Source organism: Aspergillus alliaceus (assembly GCF_009176365.1).
Source record: "Aspergillus alliaceus strain CBS 536.65 unplaced genomic scaffold BDW43scaffold_84, whole genome shotgun sequence".
In the NCBI taxonomy this organism is placed as follows: domain Eukaryota; kingdom Fungi; phylum Ascomycota; class Eurotiomycetes; order Eurotiales; family Aspergillaceae; genus Aspergillus; species Aspergillus alliaceus.
Genome location: NW_022474767.1, coordinates 70,203 through 97,260, shown reverse-complemented (window position 1 = coordinate 97,260; position 27,058 = coordinate 70,203). Strand labels below are relative to the sequence as shown.

Genomic DNA, 27,058 nt, shown 5'->3' with positions numbered 1-27,058 from the left:
TTTTTTGGGCTGATAAATGATGTAGGGACACGAATTGTCTGACCGAATTACGCACTATCGATTCCCCTGGCAATGCTAATCTTGATCTGAGCTCTGCTGAGAGTATTAGCTGTTCAGAGAACCCAGCTCGCTCAGAAGACATTCGTCACGACCTATAACAACGATTTTAGTAAATAATCTTTTGACTGAATGGATATGGGAAGCACGACAAGTTCCATCGAGTCTTCAGGGAGGCCTAAGTGGCTGGTATCTTAGTGCGTCGCTGGCTGCCTAACAATAGCGAGATAATATCTACAGAATGATGAAGAACAATTCACTATTATGAGGGTATCAGAATTGCTTGCCTATTCATTGCCTGTAGAAACAAGAATCAAAATATTCTCCAGTCGGGGCACGAGGCGGGGAACCTTAATTTAACCCACTTTAGTTAATGTAAATGATGCCTCAGGCATTAAGTACTAACCCGGTCGCCCAGGCAGTCAAATTACCACTTTCGTCGGAGACAAGAGAGGGGACGCTTGGTCACCGCTTTACACTCATTGCTGTCCATCCCCTCCGATGGACTACCATCTGAATGCTCAACTTAAGCAATCCCAATGCGTTTGAATCAAGAAGATGACGCGCTTTCGTCTTGCCATTCAATATGGGTATTTGCGCACTCAGTGGTCAAACACTCGCCTTTGCTAACCCTTTCATAGGACTCGGCCAATGCTCGGCTGTCGCCATGCGCCATGGGGTACTCCTCTATCGTCCTAGGCGTAATAGCCTTAATCATTGGATTAAGTCATGCACTTAGCCGTGTTTCTTTTGTTCAGAGCCCAAAATGGATGAGGGCTTTTATTGCAGAAGAGCCGCCATGTCCGGAACTGCCATCAGACAGACCAAGGCAAAGGACCGGGTGGGTGGTAATCCTGCTTGCTATCTCCGCAATTGGGTTAGCAGGTGAACTCGCAAAAGTAGTGCCCCATGGATATATGCTCAGTAATGCAGTGTCTCTCATATCATGGGTAAGTCATGACCGTCCCTTCGCGCAGCGTAGACTAAGCGATAATAGGCGGTCGTGGCCGTTCTGATCTCTACAGAGCGCCCAAGATCCTGTCCAGTGTCCATTCTGGCTTTCTTCACTGCGGCATTCGCAGTGGAAATGGCCTTCATATTAAACCGTGACGCTTATGCGGTGTCGAGGGTTTATGCTCATTACATGGTAGCTGGTGCTGCAGCTGTAGGGTGTGCCACTATTCTGTCAATGCCATTCCGGGAGCCTTCGCTTCCCCGCGTTGACATCGGAGTCGTGGGACAACCGTCATCGAGCAAATTTCGCAGTCCGGAAGACAATTTACGTCTCTGGCAATTTCTTACTGTGTCTTGGATGGCTCCGATGATGACGGCCGGTAAAAATCGACAATTAGATGATGATGATATTTGGTTCTTAGGTTTCGAGTTTCAACATCGCAGATTGCATGAGAAGTTCCGCCAACTCCGTGGATCAGTTATCTCCAAGTTGCTCCAAGCAAATGGCATCGATGTCCTTATTATTACCGGAATCTCTACGGTGCAGATGCTTTGCGGTTCGACTTCCTTTCTTCTTATCTTTCACTGTCGCTAATTGTTTACAAAGACTTTTCAACCCCTGTTCTCTTACAGCAGCTTCTTCAAGCGATGAGAGATCCGAACGCACCGAAGCGTGTCGCCCTAACCTACGCCTTATTATCACTAGTGCTTCGTTTGGTCGCGGCGCAGTCCCAGGTGTTGAATCTCTGGTATGGTAGACGCTGCTACGAACGAAGCAGAGGTGAGATGATTATGATGGTGTATGAGAAAGCATTGTCAAGAAAGAACATGTTCGACCAGCAAATTAAAGAAAAGGGAAGCGCAAATGACACCGAGCAAGATGGGACTAGCGACAGTGAAGTGGTGTCGAGTAGTAAGCAGAGAAGACTCTGCGGACTATTTCCACTGCGACAGACTACTGAAAAAAGGACAGCAAAGACAGCTGCTTCCATGGGGAAAATATTCAATTTGCTGCGTGGGGATGTCTATGAAGTCGCCCAGCGGTTTTGGGAAGTTGACACCCTAGTGGATAAACCTGTAGGCCTAATCATCGCCACAGTGCTCGTCTGGAAGTTGCTTGGGCCCTCGTGCTTTCTGGGAATCACGGCTATCTTGATAGCTCAGGTCCTGAATGCGTTCATAACACGTATGCTCCTTCGGTGGGAAAGAGTGCGCAGACTGGCGACAGATACTAGACTTCAGATATCGTCCCAATTCGTTGAGGCCCTTCGCCATCTTCGTTGGTATGGATGGCAAAACCACTGGCTTAGCCAGGTTATGGATGCTAGGCAGTCGGAGTTGAACATTCGTATTATCACTAGTTTGTTCAATGTGTTAATTCGCTTTGTGAACACGTTCGCCAGTGGTCTATTCCCTGTCGTGGCCTTGTATGCCTATACACTACTGGCAGGCCATCCGTTGCGCATCGACATTATATTTCCGGCCCTGCAGCTGTTTACTATGCTGGAGACTCGGCTGAGAGAGATCCCTAGTCTCATAACAGTGCTGATCAATGCATCTATTGCCATGGAACGTATAGTGGATTTTATGGCTGAACCAGACAAGGAGAAACAAGCTGTTACAGCGCATTCTGACAGTCCGCTTGTGTTAGATTCGTGTTATTTTGCGTGGCCTGGTAGAACATCGCCTGTGCTATCTGATATCAATGTGAGGGTTTCCGAAGGCCTGACAGTCGTCTGCGGTAAAGTAGGTGCTGGGAAAACGGCACTGCTTCAGGCTTTACTTGGGGAGTTGGATAGATTGAGTGGTAGCTCTGACATCCCGAATGAGATGGTTGGATATTGTTCTCAGACGCCTTGGTTACAGAGCATGAGCATTCGAGACAATATTCTTTTTTCCTCCACTTACGATGAGCGTCGCTATAAGCAAGTTTTGGATGCCTGCGCCCTGCTCCCAGATCTTACCAACTTCAAACATGGCGACCTGTCGTTTGTGGGTGAGAATGGTATTGGGTTGTCAGGTGGCCAGAAGGCACGAGTGGCCCTTGCAAGGGCAGTATACAGCACCTCGAGAATCCTATTCCTTGACGATCCTCTCTCTGCCCTGGATCACAATACGGCGGAAACTATAGTCCGCAAATGCTTCTCAGGCCCGTTGATGCAAAACCGCGTAGTTGTTCTTGTTACTCATCGCACCACCTTGGTTCGCCATATCGCAGATCAATTCGTTCACATCCAAAATGGCAGGGCTACCATAGAGGATAAGCAAACCATTCTGTCCTCCCTAGACATTGATGATGCCAACGAATCCTCCCTATCTGAATCATCAGATGAAACTCAAGACGAGGCAGACGGCCAGGATGACAAAGTTGCGGTACCGGACAAGTTTATCGAAGAGGAGCACCGGGCTGAATGGGGAGTGAAGGCTAGAGTCTACTGGAACTATATCAGAGCTGGAAAGTACAGGTCCTGGGTGATGCTTGTTATTGTCATATCCATGTATCGCTTCGCAGCCGTCGGACAATCTTGGTTTCTCAAAGAATGGGGCGAGGCCTATAATCGCGACCAAACTTTTGTATTACTTGGTTTCTCACCATCCTATAAGAGGACCTTGTCAGGAGGGCTGGGGGAACAACTAGTCCTGCCACAGGTGCTCAATTGGAAACCAGACAACCCTTTCAACAAGTTCCCCGCGCCAGTTGAAGATGTCCGGCCATGGCTTTGGGCTTTTTTTGCCATTACAGTATTTCAGTCTCTTACGGTCCTAATTTCACAACTGATGATGATTGTCATAGTTTACAGTGCAGGCAAAACACTCTTCCAGGAAGTCATGGTGCGAGTCAGCCATGCCACATTCCGTTTCTTCGACGTCACCCCTATTGGGCGCTTGATGAATCGGTTAACATCTGATATTGGGGTTGTCGACGGTAACATTAGCGAACAGTTCCAGCGAATTGTATTTCAAGCCATTGTATGGGTTTCGTCTCTTCTTGTCATCGCCTCAGTTACACCAACCTTTCTAGCTTTTTCGTTTGGTCTTACCGCAGCCTTTATCTTTACTTTCTTGCGGTTCCTTCCCACGTCACAAAGCTTGCGGCGATTGGAAATGGTGTCTCTTAGCCCATTGATATCTAACTTCGGCGAGCTCCTGCATGGCCTAACAACTGTTCGCGCGTTCCACGCGGAATCCCGCTTCCAGGATCGAGTGATCGCAGTTGTGGATAAATTTCAGGGCATGGACCACTTTTACTGGTCACTGCAGAGCTGGCTTATGTATCGCTTCGAAGGCCTATCTGCACTTTCAACGTTCTGCCTCACGGCCCTCGCACTATACACCAACGTCACACCTGGCCTAGCCGCATTTGTCCTAATAGCGGCTAACAACTTTGTAGACTCAACCCACGCATTGTGCAAGCAATATGGCCAACTACAAATGGATTTTGTCTCAGTTGAGAGAGTCGACGAGCTACTACACATTGAACAAGAAGCACCTGGAGACATAGTTCCCCCAGTATCGTGGCCGACGTTTCGCTCCGATATTGTCTTCGAAGATGTAACGATACGTTATGCTCCTCACTTGGATCCATCCCTCAACAATATCTCCCTCCGCATCCCCGGTGGATCCACAACTGCCGTCATCGGCAGAACTGGAAGTGGAAAGTCAACGCTTGCAGTCTCGCTTCTCAGCGTGATCCGCCCAGACTCCGGCCGTATCCTAGTTGACGGCCTCAACATCGCACAGGTTAGCACACAAGCGCTCCGGACAAGAGTGACATTTGTTGCGCAAGACCCTGTACTCTTCCCAGGAAGCGTCCGTCTCAACCTCGATCCCACAGGTGAGTATACGGACGAGGAGTGTGCTGACGTCCTGAAACGCATATGCGGCAGACACGGCTGGAATTTAGAGACACATGTTGAAGCCGGCGGTCGAAACCTCAGCCAGGGCGAGCGGCAACTCATCGGCCTCACACGGGCAGTCTTGCGTCGAAGCTCAATTGTCATACTCGACGAAGCAACAGCGTCCATCGACCATGAAAGCTCGCTCGAGATCCAGCAAGTTCTCAGAGAGGAAATGCAGCAGTCTACAGTCATCACAATTGCACACAGATTAGAAGCCATCAAGGACGCAGATTACTATATCGTGTTGGATCAGGGACGTGTGTCAAAACAAGGGTTTGTAAAGGACATGTAAGTCTACAATCAGATATCGGTATCGCATAGATTGTAATAAACCAAGTCTTTTCTCCCATACTCCATCCCGCAATACTGTAGCCAATAAGCCAGTCAACCCATCATCCAACCATCCATCCAATATACCTACGAAGCCCACATAAGAACCCAAAATGTCCCACCAACAACAATCAAAACACCTCTGGACCCCCCATAGTTCCCGCCCCACCAACCAACCGCGTAATAGCAGAAGTTCCAGTCGAAGTCCCATGCAAAAGCATGGCATCTCGCGTCGCTGTAATAGTAGACACCAACCCAGGATCAGACCCCTTACTCAAAGACATCAAACCCGGAACTATAGTACTATGAAACGTCCGCAAAATCCCACCGCCATGACAAAGCCTTCGTCCAACCGGCCGCACGTCTCACCAATCTCAATGACAGGCGCAACAGTCGGCATGGGAGACATTGTACCCGATCTCCGCAGCGAGCTCGAATGCGCAACCGAATGGCTCAGGCTCAAACTCGTACTACGACTAGGTCTAGGACTGGAAGTGATCTCATGAATGGAACCAGATCCCAAACCCATGCCTTCGTCAAGGACTTCATCAACCAAACCAAGGCTTTCTGATATGTTGTTACAAATAACCGTCTCAGGAACCGGGACGGTAACTCTTCGCCAGATATATCCCGTTCCGTTGAAGGCACAGATAGCGTCGCCGGCTATGGGGGTTCGTAACCTGTTTATATATCTTGTTTAGAGTGCTGGGAGAATGAGGGGAGGTGATGGAGGGTGTTTTACATAGAGCCCATGTTTCGTAGCCTTGGGGAAGGATATGGGATAATTTGGAGGGGTTAGTATGGTCGTTAGCGAGCAGTGGGTCGGAGGATGCGTGCTCGATATTGCAGGAGCGGAGCTCGACTCTGGTGGGTGAGGGGCAGGATACTATTGTTGGACTTTGGAGGGAGCCGTGGGTGCAGTAATGGCCGCCTATGGTGGAGCAAAGCGTGTTTGGGAAGCTGGTGTTGTTAGATTGGTGTTTGGGGTTTGGGCAGGATGTGAGGCTTACCGGGCCCATCCTATTTGGAGGAGGGTGGTTAGGATCCAGAGGAAGACGGGGATGGTGGGCATTTTGGAGGACTGATTGTGGTGAGGGTTGAGTGGTATGTGGTGAGCACGTCAAGGTAGAGGATGAGGTGAGAAGTAGGGTGATATAGTAGATGGAGAAGTTTAGGGTTATGTGAGTGCCTGTTGGTGTGTCAGGTCTTTTTGTGACGGGGAGTAGAGAGCTTTGGGATATGCTGCATTGAGGGCATGCGTTTTAATAATGCTACAAACACAGGCTGTAGAACTCGTATACCTTCGTCTCAGTAGATGTGTGAATTAGTTGCTTACCAACCCTACGGCCTCATACTGACGACTGTGAAACACAAAAATCTGTGTATATGCATTTCTTATCAATATGTTCAGATTATCATTGGATATCGATGGCAGACATCAATGTATAGTGGTTCTATGGTATGACACGACTTCGGACGACAGGGCTAGCAGACCACCCCAGATATGATCGAACAGAACCCAGACAGAAACATACTTTTTATCCAAAATTAACCATAAAACGCCAAACTCGCCGTGACAAAATGCAACAAACAGATCTCCTCATGACTGGCTTTCCTTGAACTTGCGAATCCTCCGCCTCAAGTCACCTTCGGTCTGCTGCATCGGGTTCAGTTTCTTGTCGCGAACCATTGCGGAGATGTTGTCTCCGTAACGTTCAATCAGCCTTGTAACCCACTCCACTTCTCTCTGACTCAGGTGACGCGGTTTCTTGGCCTTGACGGCATTTCCCTCTTTATCCGCTTGGCGTTCGAGTTGCTGAACAACCATATTTGTGGACCTCTTCTTTTGCGAATTGGAGACCTCCATATCGTCATCGGATGAATCGTTCAAAGGATCGTTAAGCGGGTTTGACTTGCGGACCTTTCGTCCAGCTACTTCAATCATCTCGTGCTCTTCGGGGTGAATGACGCGAACAATCTTTCCAGTCTCGGGATCGCGCTCGACCTTGGTTTCTCCTAGCCCAATGTTCTTAGTAGCGGCTTCAGCGCTGCTCTTGATGTGAAGAGAATCCTCGGGAACTGCCTCAATGCCATCTTTGGACGCACGCTTCTCTGAACCACCGGCAGGAGCATTCAGTCGATGGACAAGACCCAGGCGACGATAATTTTGGGTGAGGGTTAGATTCCGGTCCCTGCGAACGCCTACGTTAGCATTACGCGCCTCGCAGCGACCTTCCCGGGCTTCAGAAATTTACCAATTCTCGGCGATGATAGCATTTCCCAGCATATTAATCTTCTTCTTGCCATTCTTCAAAACACGAGACCCCTTGGGCCTCTGTTTAGGCATGGAAGATCTAAGCTTCTTCTTCTGTCTTGGGTTTCCCATCTTGAGCGATTTGTGTGCTTCAAGTAAGTTGATCTATCAAGGTGAAGAAATGTGAAAATTAATCTTATCGATTTCTCCGAAAAGGTTGGATGTTTGCATTGACGGTCTTGGCGTGTTTGTTTGGTTCGCCGATAAAGTGGACATCAATCAAATCCCATCTTTTAAGGGTCCGACGATCGGCTTACTTGACATCTGTTCTCCTGGTCGTGTATCGCTGTCTTCGCTGCAATGGCTCGGCTTTTCTCCCCAGCGCGTAGGATCGGCCTTGCGCTGGCTGCCGGATTATTTCTTTTCACTGTACTAGCTGTTGCCAAAGAAGCGATCCCCGTCGGAGAGCTGTCAGTAGGGCAGATAGAGGATGAATTGCAGGTAAACATGAAACAATCGTTTAGCTCTCTGGGGTTTCCCTCCCCTGTTTGCACCACGACAATCGGCGCATATCTGAAATATTCTACAAGTTACTAACAAGTATATAGAACTGTCCGCTCGTGGAATCGCTCAACGAGCACAAGCGCGCCACTAGTCCCCAGACTACCAGCCTGACAGCGAGGATCTTCTCCGTCCTTTTCCCTGGTAGCCCAGCTGTGAACGCAATTCTGGCCACCATATATATTTCCGGACCTCCCAGTGCGTCCTGCTGTGTATATCAGCATAGTACATATCATACTGACCAGCATCGCAGACTTCCTTCTAGCACTATGCCCACCCAACATCGACCCCTCATCCCTGTCTGTCATGGTCGCTTTCGCCGTGGGCGGCCTACTGGGTGACACGTTATTCCACCTGCTCCCTGAGATCTTCCTTGGTGAAGACTCCCCCGACCACGTCCGCTTCGTCATGGTCGAACCCAACAGGAACCTCCTTCTCGGCCTAGGTATCATGGTCGGCTTCTTCACCTTCGTAGCCATGGACAAGACCCTCCGCATCGCAACCGGCGGCGAAGGCCACGACCACTCCCACTCCCGCGGCCACAGCCACAGCCACCCCAACGAATCCATAGCCGTAACAACCGGCAGCTCCAAGGACGCCCCATCCGGCGAGCTCAAGCAGCGCAAACCAACTACTACCCACAAGCCCGCCGCAGAGCCCGAAAAGGAGATCAACCCCAGCGTCAAACTAGGCGGCTACCTCAACCTCATCGCCGACTTCACCCACAACATCACCGACGGCCTGGCCATGTCCTCGTCCTTCTACGCATCCCCCACAATCGGCGCAACAACGACCGTCGCCGTCTTCTTCCACGAAATTCCCCACGAAGTAGGCGACTTCGCCCTACTCATCCAGTCCGGCTTCTCCAAGAAGAAGGCCATGGGCGCACAGTTCGTCACCGCCATCGGCGCGTTCCTGGGCACGTTTATCGGAATCGCCGTGCAGGAGCTTGGCGGTGGTCATGGCTCTGCAGCTGTTGAGGGCACCGCGGCGCAAGGTCTCTGGGGTACCAGTCTGATGTGGGGGGACATGCTTCTGCCGTTTACGGCCGGAACGTTCCTTTACGTGGGGACAGTGTCGGTTATCCCAGAGTTGTTGGAGACGGGCAAGGACAAGAAGGTCGAGATTAAGAAGACTATTGTGCAGTTTTTGGCTGTTGCGCTTGGGGCGGGGATAATGCTTGCGTACGTTCCTACTTTTTCATCCTGCCTTCCTTTCATTTACGTATTTGGTGCAGATTGCTAACACGGGACTTAGTATCTCCTGGGACTAGGCAAAATCGTGATCCCCATCGTTGGATTCACAGTCAACACTCTTCTTCCTCGAAAATCGGAACCTAACCTACATCTTCCCCTCCCGGACTGCACCCAATCTATTAAAAGATATTTATCCATCTGCATCCCAGTATGAAAGCTATATCGCACGTATGTATGTATGTATGTATGTAATGGAATCTAAAATAATATCAATTGCGCCTCGTGCAATACATAGACGAAGACACGGGGTCCAAACGGTCCTTAATTCCATACATCTACGCAGACCACCTAATACAAGAACAGCCAACACCCACCCAGCCATCAAATAAGCAAGAATAAAAACAGCAAACGAATGCCAAGTAGCCAAAGCCAGTAAATGTTTTCAAACCCCTGCGCACAGCGCGCGGATGCAATCAATCAACATACGACCATCTAGAAACTCCCCTTACTCATTCATTGTAGTGATACACCTACCCACGCAAGCAATCAGCAAACCAAAACCCCACCAACCACAAGTAAACCAAAGAAAAGGGGAAGGGAAAAGGAAAAGGATAAACTCACAAAATAATCCGGCAACCCAAAAACTCCATACCCCAATCTCTTAGCCATCTTCGCAAACCCCTCCGTCTCAACCAGATGATAAAACGGAAACGCCGGAAACATCGCCCCATCACGATGCACATCCGCCTTGACCATCAACGCCGTGCCGCCCACGCCATCCAGCTCAATGACCCGGCGGGGGTTGGGACTCTCCGTATCGGCCAGATAGGCCATAAGCGTCCGGTACGTGGGCATCTCGGCGTATCCCTCGAGGAGAATCTCATCGGGCCCCATACTCTCGGCCAGGGCCTGGGCGTTCGAGCTATCGATCCACGAGTTAAAGTCGTAGGGCCGGACCTCCCTTTTTTTATGCTCGGTGTTGTAGTAGCGCTGGTAGCAGTTGGGGACGATAACGGGGTAACTGTGGCTGGTTAGGTCTTGGATTAGGGAGGGGGGAGTCTCGACGATGTCGGCGTCGAGCCAGAGGACCCAGGAGGTTGCGGGGCCGAGGGTGGTGAAGAGGAGGGAGTTGCGGGCTCGGGACATGGACTCGCGGCGGGCCTTCTGGTTGGCGAGTTTGTGGCGTTCTTTTTCGTCCTGGGATTGGAGCGGGGGCTCGAAGTCCTGGCGGAGGATGCTGATGCTGGCGAAACGGGAGGGGATGGGGCCCGACTGGGTCTTTGTGATGGCGGCTTCGAGGGCCGTGATGGCTGTGCTGCCTTCTTTGTTGTTGGGGATGATGAAGCCGAGGGAGATCAGCTCGTGGGGGTAGTTTAGCTGCACGAGGTTGTCCCAGAAGCCTTGATAGAAGCGGGCTAGGGGGGTGAGAATTAGCACTCGTTCGCCCTTTTGAGCGGAGTCGCTGGTTGTTGTTAGTTGGTTGAGGTCGTAGTGGACGACTGGTGGAGGGGCTTCGTGGCCGTCATTGCGGATGGGTTGGGACTTGAGGAAGGGCTTTGTCGGAGGGGAGAGAGGGTGGTCTGCAGCGTCTTGTCGTCGGTGCTGAGACGTGTCGCCGGTGGTGGTGGTGATGGCGGCGGAGGAGGAGGAGGAAGGGGTGAGGAGGAAGAAGAGGAATCCGAAGGCTAGCAAAGCTGCGAGGAGGAAGGTGATAGGACTTGTACGTCGCATTGGGCGTGCGACGGCCATGATGGCCTGGTATAGACCGTGGGAGGATTGGCGAGGGCGTGATCGAGGGTGATGTGGGATGTGCGCAGGAGTGGTGTGCGTACGTGGTCACTCTGGGATCGACAGTCGTAGTCCGGCGAATCCTCGCTAGCCAGCAATAAAATCAATCATGAGCCCATTCCCTGACATAGTGAATCTGATCAAGAGTGTGAAAAGGAGAAAAAAAAAAGTTCAACTCTCCGGGTACAGGTTTAGTCTCCGGAGAGGAGCGGAGATGATGAGCAGGCGAGATAATCGAAGTGAAGCTCTCCGGAAAAAGACACACGGACCCAATTTTCTTTGGTTCGGTCGGGACCCTTTTTCTTCCGCCTTCCTTCTTTCCAACTCCATCTCGGTGGCTTGCCTTTGCGACCAGTTGCGTCCAGAAATTGGACAGAGTAAGAAGTTTCTCCGCTGTTTTTGGATGATGGGGAACACAGCGCAATGCCCGAAAGCGGAAAGCCTACAGGGTTGTCCTTCTACCCTACTCTCCCGTTTCAAGAATGCCTCCTACATTCATGTCTTAGTTTCCTCTTTACCTGGAGCTTCTCTTTCTTTCCATTAAAAAAATCACAGTCAGTCATATTTCCATGTTGGTATAGTCTATGTATATTATGTATGTACAATGCAATGTAGTTCCCTTTTTATGCTTTTTCCTGTACGTCAACGAGTAATATCGCGACCGGCTGCCGAACAAACTTCAAGGCAGCCACCGCATCACACCCTCAAATGCAACCAGGGCCATCGCATTCGCCGGAAATGCTCTCAGGAAACAGGGTACGAACCCTCTCCAGTATCCTCTCCACCCGCGCTCCCGATAGACCGCCACCGCAGCATCTTTCCACCACCGGAACTGTCTCTGCCCGTCGCCCAGGCCACCACCCATTGGGTCAGTCATCAGGCGCTGTTTCACCACGTCGGACGGATACGAGGTAATCCAGAAGATCTGCGCCGAGATACCACCGGCCCAGAAGTTAATGGCCGGGGTGGACAGGCTCGTCCGCTCCCGCATCAGTCGAGATAGCACATCGTAGGATCCCCACCAGAAGAAAAAGAAGGAACGGAAGAATATCGTGGCGCACAGGCCACGATATAAGCCGGAGATTCCATGCGTGCGAAACTGCCCCGGGTCAGCGACATGCCGACCTCACATTCGACACATGGTTACTTACAATCTTGCGACAGCAATCGATCGGCCCGCTGTACATGCGCTTCGATTTGTCGGCAGCATACTGGATCTGAAGCCGCGCTTTGACATGTTCGACAGGCGCGGCGATAAAACTGACTGTCGTTCCGGCCAAGATTCCTGCAATTCCATGACCAAAGCTGGGTAATGTGTGCAGATCAGGCTGGTATTTGGCAAATGGTGTTATCCGGCGAATCTCGGGGTTAGAGAATACGTTCTCGAGGAGCAACCGGCGATACAACGTCAAGGAGCCAAGCATGCTGCAATCCCTAGTCAGCGTCCAACCCGCTTCAGATGTAGCAAACGGCCAAACGAAACTCACACAGAGTCCATCACCATCCATCCGACCAGCGGCGGTGTCGCTCCCTTGTATAATCCACTAACACCCTCTTTCCGCACCGTCTGCAGTACGCAATCTAACGGTCCCTTGAAGTGCCCATCTTTACTCGTCTGTAGGCGGACCTTGACCGTATCGAATCTAAACCAAACACTAGGTCAATATCCTCGCAGGACAAAGGCGCGTGGCGCGTGATGTAAAAGAAATATCACATAATATCACATACGGGTGTCCGACTAAACTCCACGATGAACGAATTAGCCATGGTAAACATCACAATGGAGCGGCCAGAGAGTCTCTTCCGATAACATTTTCGGAGGAAACATACCGCTCAGCTTTGCAATTCCAGAGAACACCCCAGCCACAAAGCCCTTATAGTTACGTTTCGAATCTGTAGTTGGAGCTGGATCTCCTCCCCTTGCGGCCATATTTTGAGGTGTTTGATGCTCGGGTATTGACGACGCGGCTGGTGTCTGTAACGACGATGGTGCTGTCGACATTTTGGGTTATATGTATCTCCTCCCCTCTAGTACCGCTGGGCGACAATTATCCGGAATTGCGGTGTCTGCGCAGGGAATTGAGCGTTGCACGAGTCAAGGCTCGCAAAGATAATTTTTGGGGTTCCGCTATCGGATTAGGCGATGGGCGATGTTAGCGACGTTGCGTAGTCTCCATCCGTTGATGCGATCGACTTTTGGATGAGAGCATATCAAGGATGCGATTAGGGACTTGTAGTGGACAACAAGGTCTCCATTGAAAAGAGAGAAAAGAGAACTGGGAGGTCGAATCTGAAGATCCGATCGTTTGGAGTGCTGCCCCGCAAAACTCGGTCGGGGAGGAAGGGTGCACCTCCGGTCTCCTGTTCTTATTTACCCGTGCCAAGCCTCCCGGACTTGGCGTCTTAACCCCGAGATGTAACAATAATAACTGGAGAAGTCTTGCATACGTACAGTATACATGGACAATACATATCATCGAGAGAGATATTTTACTTATAAATAGGAAATATGTAGCCGTCGTTATTGACGCGATATTGGTATGAATTGAGCATGCATTGTCTATACATCGGCTGTGAAGCCCAAAATATATTTTCCGATATCTTGTCGAAATAAAAAAAATAAAAAAGAAAAAATAAAAGAAAAATATATGAAAGAACAAGAGTAATTCAGTGGCGAAGCAATATGCATCGGCCGCTCCCCTTGGTTTTTCTTATCTTTGTTTTTGCTTTTGTTTTATCATGTTTCTTTTTTTCTCTTAAGAACGGTGCTCGCTCCTTCTCTTTCCCCCATAGTATGGATTTCGAGGTCATAAATTCATTCTAAACCGGGTTAAACAGTCTGGCTCTGTTCGATGTTGGTAATGCAATTGCAAGTACCCAGAACATGACAAGTAACAAAAATGTGTGAAGATCGTAAGAATATCAAAAAATAAATATGAATGATCATGGTAGCAACACAGGACAAAGAAAAGAGTAGAATGTAAAGGCTATATGGGGTATAAAATACACAGGTCGTAGTACATGCAAAAGCTGTCTTTTTAAGGTCTCTGGAGATCATCTATAGTCTCGGCAGTCGATGTGGAAAAGAAAATGCCGCTGGCGGGTGACGTTTCGAGGCCATCAACCAGCGAGCAGGGCAGACGACGGGTTAGCGACAGACTCTGGGCAGTAGATCTCCACCGGACGACGCATGCCATCAGCGAGTCTTGGCGCCCTTCTTGACCGATTGACGGGCTCGCTCGTTCTCACGAGTGATCATTCGGTCCACCAAATCCGGTGCCGGACCGGACTGGTTGTCCCGCAAGGTAAAAGGGGACGAGTTGGTTGCGCCAGAGATAAGGTAGCCACTTGCCTCCTCTAGAACGAGGGGAGTGACAGGTCCCGGGCTGCAGAGGGGGTCCAAACGTGGGGCGGAGGGACTCGGAGAGAGCGGCCGAGAAGGGGTCCTCGACAGGGTCACGCCCTCCACAAATTCCTGGTACTGCCACATTGTGTCCCGAGAGCCCGAGGATGTGCGGTAGGAGGATTGCCGCGGTTGACGCGGCGATGGAGGTTGTCCCTGGGAGTTGCCCGACGCTTGGTAGACGGCCGGGTGAAACCGTGGCAGGTTGCTAAGATGAAAGGCTGGAACCGATTTAGTCGGATTCTGAGCCCGAGGACGAGGCGGTTCAGGAGAGGAAGGACGCGCGGATGGAGACATGGACGGCGACACCACCGGTGCGTAGAATGTGGAACTATCCGAACGCATTCTGGCTGACGTATGTGATGAACGATGAGGATGTTGGCGACTTCTATGAGTCGGCTTGCCTCGGGCCTTGTTTGAAGCCTGGTCACGATGGGCGAAATAATAGCCCTTGTCGAATCGGCCTGTCAAAGGAGTGACGGGGAGGTCGTCCTGGTAGGTGTGGAACGACGGCTTAGGGATCGGAATTGGCCTGGAGGCGGATGTGGAGAGGGAGAGAGTCTCTAAGGAATCGGTGGTCTCTGAGAGCGGCGACGGAGAGCGGGAGGAGGGAGGATTATATGCGGAGGTGGTGGCCGTTAATTCCTCCAAGGATGAGAGCGAGACACGCGTGGGGTGACCGTGTCTAGCAATTAAGCTTTCCAGCTGGTCTTGAGCACAAACAGTTGAACGACGATGAGAAGGCGGCGACCACGACGATGATGAGAGATTGGCTGTGGAACACGCGATCAGTATGAATCAGCGGGAGAAAGTTGTAGACCAGGCATGCCACACGTGTCAGGTGGGGAAGGGATGAGAATGCCAGCAAAGTGAGAAATTGAAGCCAATTGGAAAGTCAAGTCAGGCCCCCCTCTGGTAAGGCAATAATGTGGAGAAGGCAAACAAAGCAATTATTGGACCAGACCATCATGAAAGAAATTGAAACAGGGACAAGCGACATATCAGATGATCCGGGGCGAGACAGGGAAAACACACCAGAACAAAAGAGAAGAAAAAAAAATATTAATTTTTTCTTGGAAGAGATAGAGGGGAAGGATTCCACACTTCACTTACCACTAAGTAATGGTGGAGAATGGAGTGAACTGCAAGACGAAGGATAGACTGAAGGGGATGAAGAAGAGCCGGAGACAGAGGATCGTGGAGAAAGAGCCATTGAAGGGTTTATATTGTATTTGTGTCTTCTCCCTTTTTTTTTTTTTTTTTTTTTTGGGTTTTTTTTTCCCATTTTTTCTCGTTTTTTTTTTTTTTTTTTTTTTTTTTTTTTTTTTTTCTCGGTGTCTACCAAAACCCGCAGTGGGACGATTCAACGATCCAGAAAGTCAGTCGTCGTACGTACTCCGGATCGACGTCTACCCGACCCCTCAACCGGTAACGAATCATGCGAGAGGTATGAATTGTTTCGGTGTCGGTCTCACTCCTCTTTGCCTTTTCTTTTGTTGTTTTCTTTTCTTTTTTTTTTTGGGTCAACAAAAAGACGAAAATGATAAAAATTTCCCCTGAAAATTCAATGAACCAACCATGGAACGACGAACTCTATGCAAGCGTTAGCTTGCGGGGAAAGACCAACCAAAATGGCGTCATGGGGAGGGGCAAAAGCCAAGTGACGGTACGGGGGCGGTACGGGAATGGTAACGATGGGAATCCACTCCTTCTCATTCCCCACTTCTACTTCCCCACCCCCGGTCATCTGCGAGGGATTAAATTGGCAAAGCGCGGCACGGTGTCATTGACTGGGAGGCCCACCAAAAAAGGAAAGGAAAGGGAGATGAAACAAACAAACCAAAAAGAAAAGCCAAGTCTCTACTCACATTTAGGATAGTTTGTTCTAAAATTTCCAAACCCTTCAAAGTTTATCGACTTGCGGTCTTTTGGCTCAAAGGCTGACAGTAGTACCTTCAATTTCCAATATAAATTTCCCTTTTGGTGAATGATGGACTGGGTTTCCGCAGAAGCGACGGACGCTAGTAGGAATTCGGGGCTAGCAGGGATTCAACTTAATGACACATCTCACTCGGATTCAAGAAGCGAAGGGAATTCAATGGTCGACAATGCATATCAAACTAAACATCGTAGGATATTCAGTACAGTGTAATGCAGCGTAGTGGCAAATTGTATCCAAGGTGCCGTGAGTACCGATGTGCCAAAGGGAGATAAAGAAGCAATAATCTTTCAGTGTGTGTGCACGGGGTCAGTTTGGGCAGTCCTCGGCGAAAATTCAGCCCTCCAGCACATCGTCTGGGATCAACAGGGAAAGTAGTCGCGTCTTATATACACAGTAGAGATGTAAACTGGATTGGGTTGTGTACTCGCTTTTAAGCTGAGCCTTACACTTCCACATGGGTCACCGATGACTGATACCATCAGAGGAGAAACCTGTTGTAACCACACGCGGCAAAATCGGCTGACCTAGACCGTTCGACTTCACATCGAATGCGACCAGACTAACCAAGAAGGGCGCCAGTCGTCATGGAGAGCGCCCGGTGTTGATTCACAATCGAGAGGGTGTTGAATCTTTTGTCGACAAGGGCGCAGTTGAAACCGCTTTCCACTGGATCCATTAACAGTTGATTGTCTGGGAGGGTCAAGCTGGTTGATAACTGGAAGGGGGTTCAAGTGTGATGGATTTAGTGCCAGCACTAGCGGCCGGCTAGGCTGCAAGTCATTCCCTCGCCAGCTGATAGGTATCTGAAATGGAAGATCCCCTTAGTTGTGACCCCAGATCCGAGCAATTCGGCACGCACAGTCGATCTTCAGCTGCCGGTGCGACTTGACTAGGATGCTAATAAAAAGTCTATAACGAGACTTTGCCGACTCCCACCTCTGTATGCTATTCAATATACGACTTTGCCACTCGATGAGATGTCATCTTTCATTAAGAAATATGATTGATACCTTGCCTTGCATTTTCTATAGTTATCGGAGCGTCTCTAGGCAGAGATAAATGTGTGATAAGCCCTAAGTCACCCACACTCGACGGAGCGATCAGACGACTTCCACACCACCATCACACTGATCACTGACCCCCACACTGGGTCATTCCAAAATACCTAGATAGTACTATCCGATTAATATTAATATCAATACTAATAATCTCGGAAGTGCTGCATGTCCGTGGTGCTGAATGATTCCTTGATTTGAGCCCCGCTAGTCCATTGTTAGTATCCAATAATGGCCACTGGATCTGAAATCCAATCGATTTCTGATGTTTGATGTATACTACTTGTTTACAAGAGGACTAAAAAAGTTGGAAAGAGAAATAAAAAATAAAAATAGGATGACACCTAGACCCCCCCCCCCCCTCCCCCCATATAGTTGTACACTACTCCAACAACCCTCTCTTGTTACTGAAATTGTTGTTTTTCTCACAAAACGACGTATCTTTCTCAAATTCCTATCTATTTTTCAGCTAACTGAAATGCTCTTCTTCTGTAGGTTCGACCCGCCCGAACGGTTAAGGCGCGATTAGAGATGCAGTCGCAGTTTAAGCCTAGCAGTATGACTCAAGCAAAGGAGGGCTTGCATATACTACAATGGAGGGGTGTCGTCAGACGCAACGTTGACCTTCAGTCGATCATTCGAGCCCAGGAGTGTTGATCGGTCATGCGTCACCAATGTGATTCGGTAGACCCCTGCATGTCTAGCTCTCCCTGAATTATAGGTGTGGGCGTGTATAACACACCCTTTTTGGTACGTTGCTGTTTCTTCTCTACTTACCAAGCCCCCCTTTGTTAAAGCTGCCAAAGATAGCACGACCCAAGTATGTGAGACATTTACGCGGCCGCGAGGGACCATTCTGCTAGTAGCTCTGCTGTCTCATGCAGAAAGTACGCAACAGCTGCCTAGCCTATAACATTCTAACTTTACTACGTCGCATCATGGAATACAAATCCAGCCACTGATACTGCCTTTTCGATCCAAGGGGGCGCTCCTCATGACTGGGCTTAGTGTGACTTGGGGGCAGCAGCTTGGTCCTTGGCTTGCTGGAAACTGGGTTTAATCCTACTTTGCACAGCCATTGGCTCGAGCTCCAAGATCGTGTTGCATTAGGTTACATAGCACTGGAGGGACGGCTGCAGACGCAGGACAGACCTACGAAGCTGCCAGGGCAAGCCCGTGCGGATGCACTGTATCCATACGTGCGTCCATTGGCTTGATATATGCTTGATGACGAAAGAAAGCCTTCGTTTTGTCATAGAGATTCTGATCTACTGCCTCAGTCAGTACGTATGTAGAAACTTCGCTAGTGGATAATTGCCTCATCGTGTCAGTCTGTTCGATCATGAGTTTATTGATCCTGACCGGGCCGTCCGAAAGATGCGTTAAACTACGCTGCTTAAAACATTAGTTGTCAGCTGTATTTATGTAAGACAATAATCGACGAGTACATGCGGGGATCATCCCTATATTCGGTCTTCCTTCCCTAGAAGAGTGAAATTGAAACGTCGAAGGGTATCACCTGACTGAACTATATCTCCACTGATGTGCACATTTATCCAATGAACAATGCCTGTTTTCTTTGTCCTCAGAAAAAAAAAAGTACCAAGCCTTGTTTTAACTTAATCGCAACAGGAATTGAGGACCAGCAGTCTATTTCACTAATCGCCCCTTATGATTTTAGATAGGTGACACCCGTCCTCGCCTAACTTGCCAACAAAAAGAGCCATCACGGGATACGCACTTCCACCCGCTGCAATCCATCGCATCCATCTCGGCTTTGAAAAGCTTTTTCAATCAGCTTTCCCTTCCTGTTGTACGTAGTATCTCCACGAGGGCTACGTATCTCCAAGGCCACTGGGCTTAGGATAGGCTGATCGATATACAATGCAACTAACTATACGGTGTGTCCGTATTCAGCAAGTAAGCTAGCCAGGGGGCTAGACACTAAAGTTCTGTCGGCAGAGACTGATATTGCGAAGCGGTCGTTTAAACCCGCCGTAAGTGCCGACCTCTACCCAGATTACTACACTAAATACATTCGGCCGGAAAGGGGGAGAAATATAGTTTTTCCCTATCGCTGCTGTGTGTGTTCTAGCATAAATATGCAAGATAGATCGGTAAAAGGTGAATATCCCCCTCTAATACACCGGTGCATATATATTAAATTCTTATCACAAGTCCTCCATTCGGAAACGATCAGCCTGTATGCTTGTTGACTGAGGCTGGAGGTCGAGATGACAGTACATACGATTCGACTAAATGCTGCTCCTTTTCTCTTAGAATCTCCCGTGAGAAGCAACCTTCCTTTAAAACGCAGTAATAGACCTTGATAGTTGAGTGCAATCAAGCCGGTTTTAACTCACCAGCTACAGCACATCAAGCACATTGAAACAATATAGGGAGTAAAGTGGTTTAGGGGATATTTGGTAAGAGGCGTATAAATGAGAGGTAATCATACAGTGCAAGTAGTAGCCATATAAATATCAATAGAATCTATCACATATGCACATATGCACATGTGCTCAACATAGAGAACGCGATGACTGTAGCTAGAGCTGTCTTGATAAATAGTATTATGATGAAGAGCGGTCTTGCGGATCAAAACCTGATTGATTGTGAAAGATATAGTGAATAATAAGTTGATTGATAGAGGCCAGGGTGTTGTATTCCGTGTTCAAGGAGAGCAAAAAGAACTATTATTTAAGTTTTTCAGAATATCAAATTTCTTCACTACCAAAAAGTGCTCTAGACAGGCGACAATGTCATACAATATCCCTTGCCCCAGAAAACAAACCTAACATTTTTACTTCAGTGGCATCGTAAAAGCCTTCGCATTTATAGCTGTTAGCCCATCAGGTCCTCTAGGTACATACTTTATGAAATTTAACAAATATAAAGAGCTGTAGCATTTGTTGGAGTGCTCTATATTCACTTCCATATATCATACTGAGGTAAAGAAATTTGAGCATACATTTCATCATTTTCGGTAGCGGCTGTTTGCGTCGAATTTATGGGTCGGTTTAGCAAATAGTAGAAGTAAGCATCATACATTCCGATGATTTGTATCCCACAGGCAAATGATTAAGTAAAATAAATATGGACGATGGTAGACAAAATAACCTTCCGATTTATGTGTTATCAAAGCAGTATCCACATAGAGCGTCCTTTTAGCTGTGAACTTATACATTGTGAAGACATGATCTTCTAGAATATATAGAGTAGTCCTCTACAATAAGCTATACAGTCCTTCCTATATCCCCTAGATGCTTGCTTGTTGAGACGTTATGATCATGATTCATGAGTGTGCTAGTTTTTTGTAAAATACAGTGGCCGACTGGCATATATGACGGTCCCGCTTACTGAATAGGTTATCTATAGCCTTCCTAAGTTCTCGGAAGCTGGGGATTTAGCTGGCTGCTGAATACGATATTGACAGTTTCGCCGTTGTTATATTTAGCGACGTGTTCGACTTCCACGTTGCCTATTGGACATCGGGTAGTTAATGCATTTGACCTTCCCTGGTCATTCCGTGTAGCTATATACCTTTGTCACCTACCTATCCCTATTCCATATGACGCCTTATTACAGTCTTAAAAATTGATAGTAGAGTCCCAATGGAAATTTCTAAAATTGGCTGGACTCTGATCTCAGAATCTGATACCCAGAGCGGGTTCTGCCTCCCTAACCTGCCTACGGCCGGTTTTAGCGGCCTCCACAAAAACGATTTCTTATCAATTTCTGCCGGCAGATCATGACTTGCTCAGTTTCACCATCCGGCTACTAGTCCTAAACAACACGTAGAGGTGCAAGCCTTATTCAGGTGCCGTACATAAACCCTGTACGGCTAGGGAGGCAGGTGGTGGTGTGATATAAAGCAAAGCAAAGCAAAACTAATGGAAAGATGTACTTACTTTATTCAATTTCTGGCCAGTCATTATCGTCCGGATCCTCATCCAAGTTGATTGGCTTATTAGAATCCAGATCAATCACTTCAGTATCAAGATCGATAGGATCGTCCTGAGAGGAACGAATAACCCTCGTACGCTGACTTCTAAACCCCCTAGTTGGGGCCCCTCTCTTAAACCACTTATGTTATGCCACAACTCATCTCATACAGAGCACTGACTGGCTTCATCAGGCCATTTGAAATTGGCGCATGCTCCGCGGCAAGCGCCTCGTACCTGGCGGTAATCGGGAAATACCCTCCTACCATGTACACTGCGGCAACGTGCACAAGGTATAGCCAACGGGTATCAACGAGACTAAATAAGTAGGGAATAGACGTGTAAGGGCCGATATATCTGGGTTTGACGTAGTCTTATCCTGCCGCTAATAAATTCTATATTCTCTCCGGGAAGAGAAAAGAGCAAACAGCGTCCCTCGTCCGTATGTATACAAGGGGCGTGAAGGTCAAGCCTACCCGTAGACAGTACTGGGTTTCGGCCAGGAGGAAGGTTAGTGTACATGTGGCGAAACCATCCTCCGATGGTAAAGGCAGGAACGGACGGACGCTGGTTGTGGGTAGGAGGGCTATTGTACATGAAAGTGATGAGTTAGTACATAGAAAGTCGGACAAGTAATTCAGAGATGAAAGCTCAGTCATTTTATCCCCTGTAAATGTACGTAGACATGGTAATGGAGATGCTGATGATGGTGGTGGTGTTTGTTGTGGTCAGAAAGTAAGGCTATACAGAACTCTTAAGGTGTAGATAACAACACTACGTATTATTGATCTGCCTTAGACACCCGTACATCTAAGCAATCAAAAACTAATCTTTACTAGTAAAGGGACTACACCCCCAAATCCGATCCATATCTCGTTCATCAACAGCATGCCTTCTTCTCGTCCGATAGGGAGTCTCATCAAAAGCTGAAGAGGACACACTTGCTGAGCGTTTTAGAGGCTCTTGTACCGCCTCAGAAAATCTCTCAGATGGTGTATATAGACCTGATTGTATAGTGCTGCTATCCTCTTCGGTACTGGGAGTACTTTTCCTTTCTTTCTTGATCTTAACCTCCTCAATATCCTCTTTGCCCGAGGTAATAATCCGTTCAATGACCAAGTGGATCATGTACTCCTTCCCACCGATAGCTATACGAGAATCAAACCATTTTGAAAGAAGATCTTTAGCAGCCTGCCGTTTGTCCATGATCATGCTTAGATATATTGGAGAATTTCCTTTGATACTAGTTGCCAAACGGTAAACATCATCACTGCGTAGGTCATACAGTTGCTGGATACTTTCGCTCATATTTATCACAAGATCATGATGAATAAGATCATGCAACGAGTCTATTGTACGAGCAGGAATTGCTGTTTTGACCTGCTCTATTGTACATCAGTATCTTCTGTACAAGGCATCAAAAGCTAACTATACCTATCTGATCCAGAGTCCTAGTGATCTGACCATTTCGTACATCAATTGTCATAAGATAAAAGGATATGATTATCTTAAGAGCGAATGATTGACGTGGAGTCTGGGTTTGTCTCAATGTAGAAGATCCACGTCGGTCTAATGAGGGTTGAGATTGGGATATACGGGAAAGAAAGGCAGGAATCCGTTGTGATACGAATAATACAGAGTCCGGACGTGAAGGAGAAGAAGTTAAATCAACAACTTCGGAGGATCTTGTACCACAGTCTGTACATTCAGTTGATGTATGAAGTTCACCCGTTTCCACACAATAAAGTAAGCCCTGGAGGAGGCATTTTGACACTTGTATAAGAAACTCGAGATATGTGACTGTGGACCGGAAGGAAAAGCCATTCTTATTAGAAAAAAGCTCTGCTTAGACTTTTCTTTGTACAACATTATTCCGTTTCTGGATTCCAATATCGGCCACCTGTTGGTCGAGATGATAAGCTAAGAAAAGACCTAACCAATAGATCTATATAAAAGCTAATAACCCCTCTTAGCTCTAAATAAATCGTACTAAAAGAAGCTGCCTTATTACCTGGCCGAAGTGGCGGTGGGCTTTCAGGGTCAAAGCCAATCCCCAGTAATACTGCACGGCAGAAATAAAAATTTCCTGCTGGTAGATACTCATTAATATCTATAGTGCTGATTAGTATTGAAGCTGTATAGCAGATAAGTAGAAGTTATTCACCAAATTCCTATACACGTTGCCGTTGTTTGTCCAGAGTCTACTTCTGTAATAGGATCTCTATAGTCTCTTACACCTTCCGGATAATAATAGAGCATATATAGTTTTCCAGCAACAGGAGCTGGCCGGTTACGTTGCTTTCAGATTCGATAAATATTCCAGATCGAATATAGTCACCAGTCTATGTACGAATTATAGATATATATCTTTAAAAAAATCTCTTTCAGAGCTATAATCAGATCTAATCTTTTGTGGTTGCAGTTGTACAGTATCAACAGTATCTAGAAATTAATTCACGAGACTGACAGCTGTAGGAGCAGTGATACTATAGTAGATCCAGGTAATATAGCGAGAATAGGCATCGATGACCTGTATATATATATTTTAATCCCGTACGGCTCAAGCTTTATATAACTATTTACTGAACAAAGAAAATTTGGTCCAGGTATAATATATTCTCCTCATTGGCGCTACAGATTATGCCGACGAACTAAAACTCGATTAAGAAATACTGTACAATAGATATAAGGAGACAGCTTCTAAAGAAAGTATATCTAAAGGATTACTCCTGGGATTAGCAATTCTAGACATGTCTTTCCAATAGGTAAAAAGATCAACCTCCGATCGGAGTTGATTTTCCCAGGCGCGGTATACATATCTGTTGTGATCTCAGGGGAAAGATGGGCAAGATGGTGCTGTATCTGCTACACGTACGTAGCCTACTGAGGACCGGATGCCATTCCGATAGATACTCAATTCTATGGACGACTGTATCAACTATCTTGACTGCTTCTCTCTCGATTAATTGGTAAAGCCTTCAGGGGAAGAGGAGTTGGTGATCCGGCCAAGCCACTAGGCGATCACGTGTCTCGTATAGATTCATATCAATATCTAAGCGTACAGGGTGCTATAGTTGTTCCTCTATTATATAAAACTTAAAGAATTGCTTTATTTTTAAGACCAATCTAAAAGAAGAGTATTTTCATTCGTGTCTGTATTTCAGGATTCAAAAGCAACTGTACGATCTTGGCATAGCAAACCCCATTCTTGAAGACGTATTTCATGCGTACGCTTGCTGAGCTGAATAGTAAATGACTCCTGAAGATAATCTAGAATTGCATCCATTAATTCCTTTGTCTGATACAGAGTTGTAATCTCGGCCTTGTACAGCTCAAGTCCAATCCTTGAGGGAGGCATAGTTATGTACAAGAGTTGAAGAAATAAAGGTGATTTTTCTATAGTAATTTAAAAAGGTAGGCGGTTGATAAAGCGGTAAGGAAATTAAACGTCAAAAATCGATTTTGCGGGCCCGATCAACTTTACTCGAGACACCTAAAACCGGAGCCCTGAAAACATAATTTGTATGTACAGTAGGTAATAAGTTTGGCTCCATCTAGTCATATTTGCATGAATGAGAAATATTTGTGACGCCTGGGGATGATGATTCCTAATTCATAGACCTAAAGGGCATGTTCTTAGGCGCCTCCCACTGTGTAAGGTTATCAGTCGTGGATATCGTTATGAGGTAATTGACAAACTGCTTATTATGTCATCACAAGTAGCTACACCAGCAAATAGTCCATTCCAGATTCTCGTAGTTCTCCAACTCATTGTTTCTTTTCATACTGGCTTGAACTCCAATCTAGATGTAATGGAGGACAGAAACCCTGATTCTGAAGTGAGATCATTCCTTACGACAACGAGTAATCCTTGCTTACACTTTTTTTTAGCCGCTCTCTGAGCGGGAGAAACATCTCCTTAGCACTTATGAAAGGTTGCCTCGCAGAGGACTATTCAGGTATAAGTCTAATGTAATATTTTGCATTCTATAATCCAACAGTACAACAAGAGCCACAGCTGACGTGGAACAGGATCGAACATACTTTGGGTCTGGCGATCTAGCTTTTTCTGCAACTAGTAGCGTGACTGATAACGGCGCAATTCAAGCTGGAGCTGGACATCCTGTGCGAGAGAGCAGTTCACATACCTATGCCCCAGTCCCTAGCACCAGTAATGTCAGTTCACATGCTATCGATGAGTTACAGAATAAGAACTATAGCCCAGAGACAACAAGCAGATCTTCTTATCGATACACAGAAACTGGACATTCGAGTTCCTCCGACATGGGCGAACGAGGACAAACCAGTGGAAATGAAAAACAAATTTGAGATTTCTTGGTAGCGTATTTTAATGGTCCACGCTACCGAGCATTAGATCATTTTGGACATCCGAATGTTCTGCTGTCTTGTCCTCCCAAGGAGCGTTATCGGTAAGACGGGCTGTGGCTAAATATAACACCTACCAGGACAAGATGTCAACATAATCCACCTTCTTTTTGGGGGGGCCGGCGTTGGGGTTTAGTGTTGAATATTTGTATTACACTTTCGTGGAATGGAGCAGGCAGGGGAACATCCCTCTTCCAGGTGAGGCACCTTCCAACACCTGGCGGGTACCTGTGTGAAGAGTCCTTTCCATCACCTCGATTGCAAATTCTTTGTGCTTTACAGATATGTTGTATACTGGTGTTGGGATACGGTTGAACTCTTGAACAAGATAGTCTGAGTTTCCTCCTAATCCTTTGCATCCTGCTTTCTGTAGGGTGCCATCACAGTATTCATACTCCACTCCATTCCGAGGGTGGATTCTCCTAGACGATGCAGTACTCCAATTTAGAAAAAGTAGAGAAACTAGTGTGTTAACCAAAATAATCCATAGAAACGACTGAAAAGACAATTCAAAAATAGATTCTATATCCGGGACTCAATGAATCTGGTATATAGTCGACTTCCCTTCATATATAGTCTGGCGGTTGTATTTAATTACGTTTACGGAGGCAAAAACAATGGATGACAACAGTAAAATGTATCCCGGAGCTGTGAGACATTAGCATTCTGATGCTAAATTAATATAAGGCCGAAATTTAAAAATGTTGACCCCAACCTATATTTATATCCCGACCCGGATTATGTCGTTGTCGCACAGGGTTCTATATACATAGACAAGGAATTACCAAGGAGTCCATATATCCTCGCGCCGCCTTATACACGCTGTAACAGATATGAGACAGATAACAGCGTGAAGAGTATGAAAGAGTTACTGAGGGCCGCTTATTTCATAAATTCAATTCTTTATATTACTGTAACTTAAGAGAGTCTAATCAGGTGCAGAGAGTTTATCCAGATTGGCAGAAAGACCCATATTCCACAATTGCTGCCAATCGATAGTTATCTATCCGGTAGGGATTTGTACCCAACTAAGGAAATATAAATATCACTAGAACTATTTAGCTCTCACTGTCTTGTACAATATTAAATATTCTAGCTACTAATCTATCTTAAATCCAAAGCTACGCTGCCGACGCCAACTATCTTCCAGCACAACCCACACCCAGAAAACAATACTTGGTCACGCAGATTACCATAGGTAAGATATAACCGATAGATCCAGTGTCTACACAGGTATAAAATCCGCTCGCAAGTCTTCTGCGTGTAGTTCCAGTATGGCGCCAAGTGTC

At 47.2% G+C, this 27,058-nt stretch overlaps 7 protein-coding genes across 7 annotated transcripts; 2 read left to right on the top strand and 5 right to left on the bottom strand.

Moving 5' to 3' along the window:
- The first annotated feature begins 516 nt into the window (after positions 1-516).
- Positions 517-5,259, top strand: BDW43DRAFT_294039 (putative ABC bile acid transporter). The gene is made up of 4 exons (XM_032043896.1): positions 517-647; positions 699-1,007; positions 1,055-1,568; positions 1,619-5,259. The coding sequence occupies exons 1-4, from the start codon at positions 597-599 to the stop codon at positions 5,200-5,202; spliced, it is 4,458 nt and encodes a 1,485-aa protein (XP_031894330.1). The 5' UTR covers positions 517-596; the 3' UTR covers positions 5,203-5,259.
- Positions 5,260-5,535: 276 nt separating this feature from the next.
- Positions 5,536-6,312, bottom strand: BDW43DRAFT_316796 (uncharacterized protein; the record flags this gene model as incomplete). Its single annotated transcript, XM_032048391.1, has 3 exons — positions 5,536-5,903; positions 5,983-6,200; positions 6,251-6,312. 3 exons carry the CDS (start codon positions 6,310-6,312, stop codon positions 5,536-5,538), a joined length of 648 nt encoding a protein of 215 aa, XP_031894329.1.
- A 324-nt stretch (positions 6,313-6,636) lies between these two features.
- Positions 6,637-7,660, bottom strand: BDW43DRAFT_294037 (nucleolar protein 16). Its single transcript, XM_032043895.1, has 2 exons — positions 7,496-7,660; positions 6,637-7,432 (listed from the first exon to the last, which is right to left on the bottom strand). The coding sequence occupies exons 1-2, from the start codon at positions 7,624-7,626 to the stop codon at positions 6,841-6,843; spliced, it is 723 nt and encodes a 240-aa protein (XP_031894328.1). The 5' UTR covers positions 7,627-7,660; the 3' UTR covers positions 6,637-6,840.
- A 1-nt stretch (position 7,661) lies between these two features.
- On the top strand, positions 7,662-9,555 carry BDW43DRAFT_294035 (Zn(2+) transporter YKE4). The gene is made up of 4 exons (XM_032043894.1): positions 7,662-7,995; positions 8,103-8,253; positions 8,309-9,239; positions 9,313-9,555. The coding sequence occupies exons 1-4, from the start codon at positions 7,855-7,857 to the stop codon at positions 9,326-9,328; spliced, it is 1,239 nt and encodes a 412-aa protein (XP_031894327.1). The 5' UTR covers positions 7,662-7,854; the 3' UTR covers positions 9,329-9,555.
- Positions 9,556-9,760: 205 nt separating this feature from the next.
- On the bottom strand, positions 9,761-13,041 carry BDW43DRAFT_304591 (mannosyltransferase complex subunit MNN9; the record flags this gene model as incomplete). Its single annotated transcript, XM_032045630.1, has 6 exons — positions 9,761-9,781; positions 9,873-11,006; positions 11,740-12,138; positions 12,191-12,464; positions 12,527-12,694; positions 12,866-13,041. 6 exons carry the CDS (start codon positions 13,039-13,041, stop codon positions 9,761-9,763), a joined length of 2,172 nt encoding a protein of 723 aa, XP_031894326.1.
- Positions 13,042-14,235: 1,194 nt separating this feature from the next.
- Positions 14,236-17,060, bottom strand: BDW43DRAFT_316791 (uncharacterized protein; the record flags this gene model as incomplete). Its single annotated transcript, XM_032048390.1, has 2 exons — positions 14,236-15,215; positions 16,949-17,060. 2 exons carry the CDS (start codon positions 17,058-17,060, stop codon positions 14,236-14,238), a joined length of 1,092 nt encoding a protein of 363 aa, XP_031894325.1.
- Positions 17,061-22,208: 5,148 nt separating this feature from the next.
- On the bottom strand, positions 22,209-22,869 carry BDW43DRAFT_304589 (uncharacterized protein; the record flags this gene model as incomplete). Its single annotated transcript, XM_032045629.1, has 2 exons — positions 22,209-22,768; positions 22,818-22,869. The coding sequence occupies 2 exons, from the start codon at positions 22,867-22,869 to the stop codon at positions 22,209-22,211; spliced, it is 612 nt and encodes a 203-aa protein (XP_031894324.1).
- Between the last annotated feature and the right edge of the window lie 4,189 nt (positions 22,870-27,058).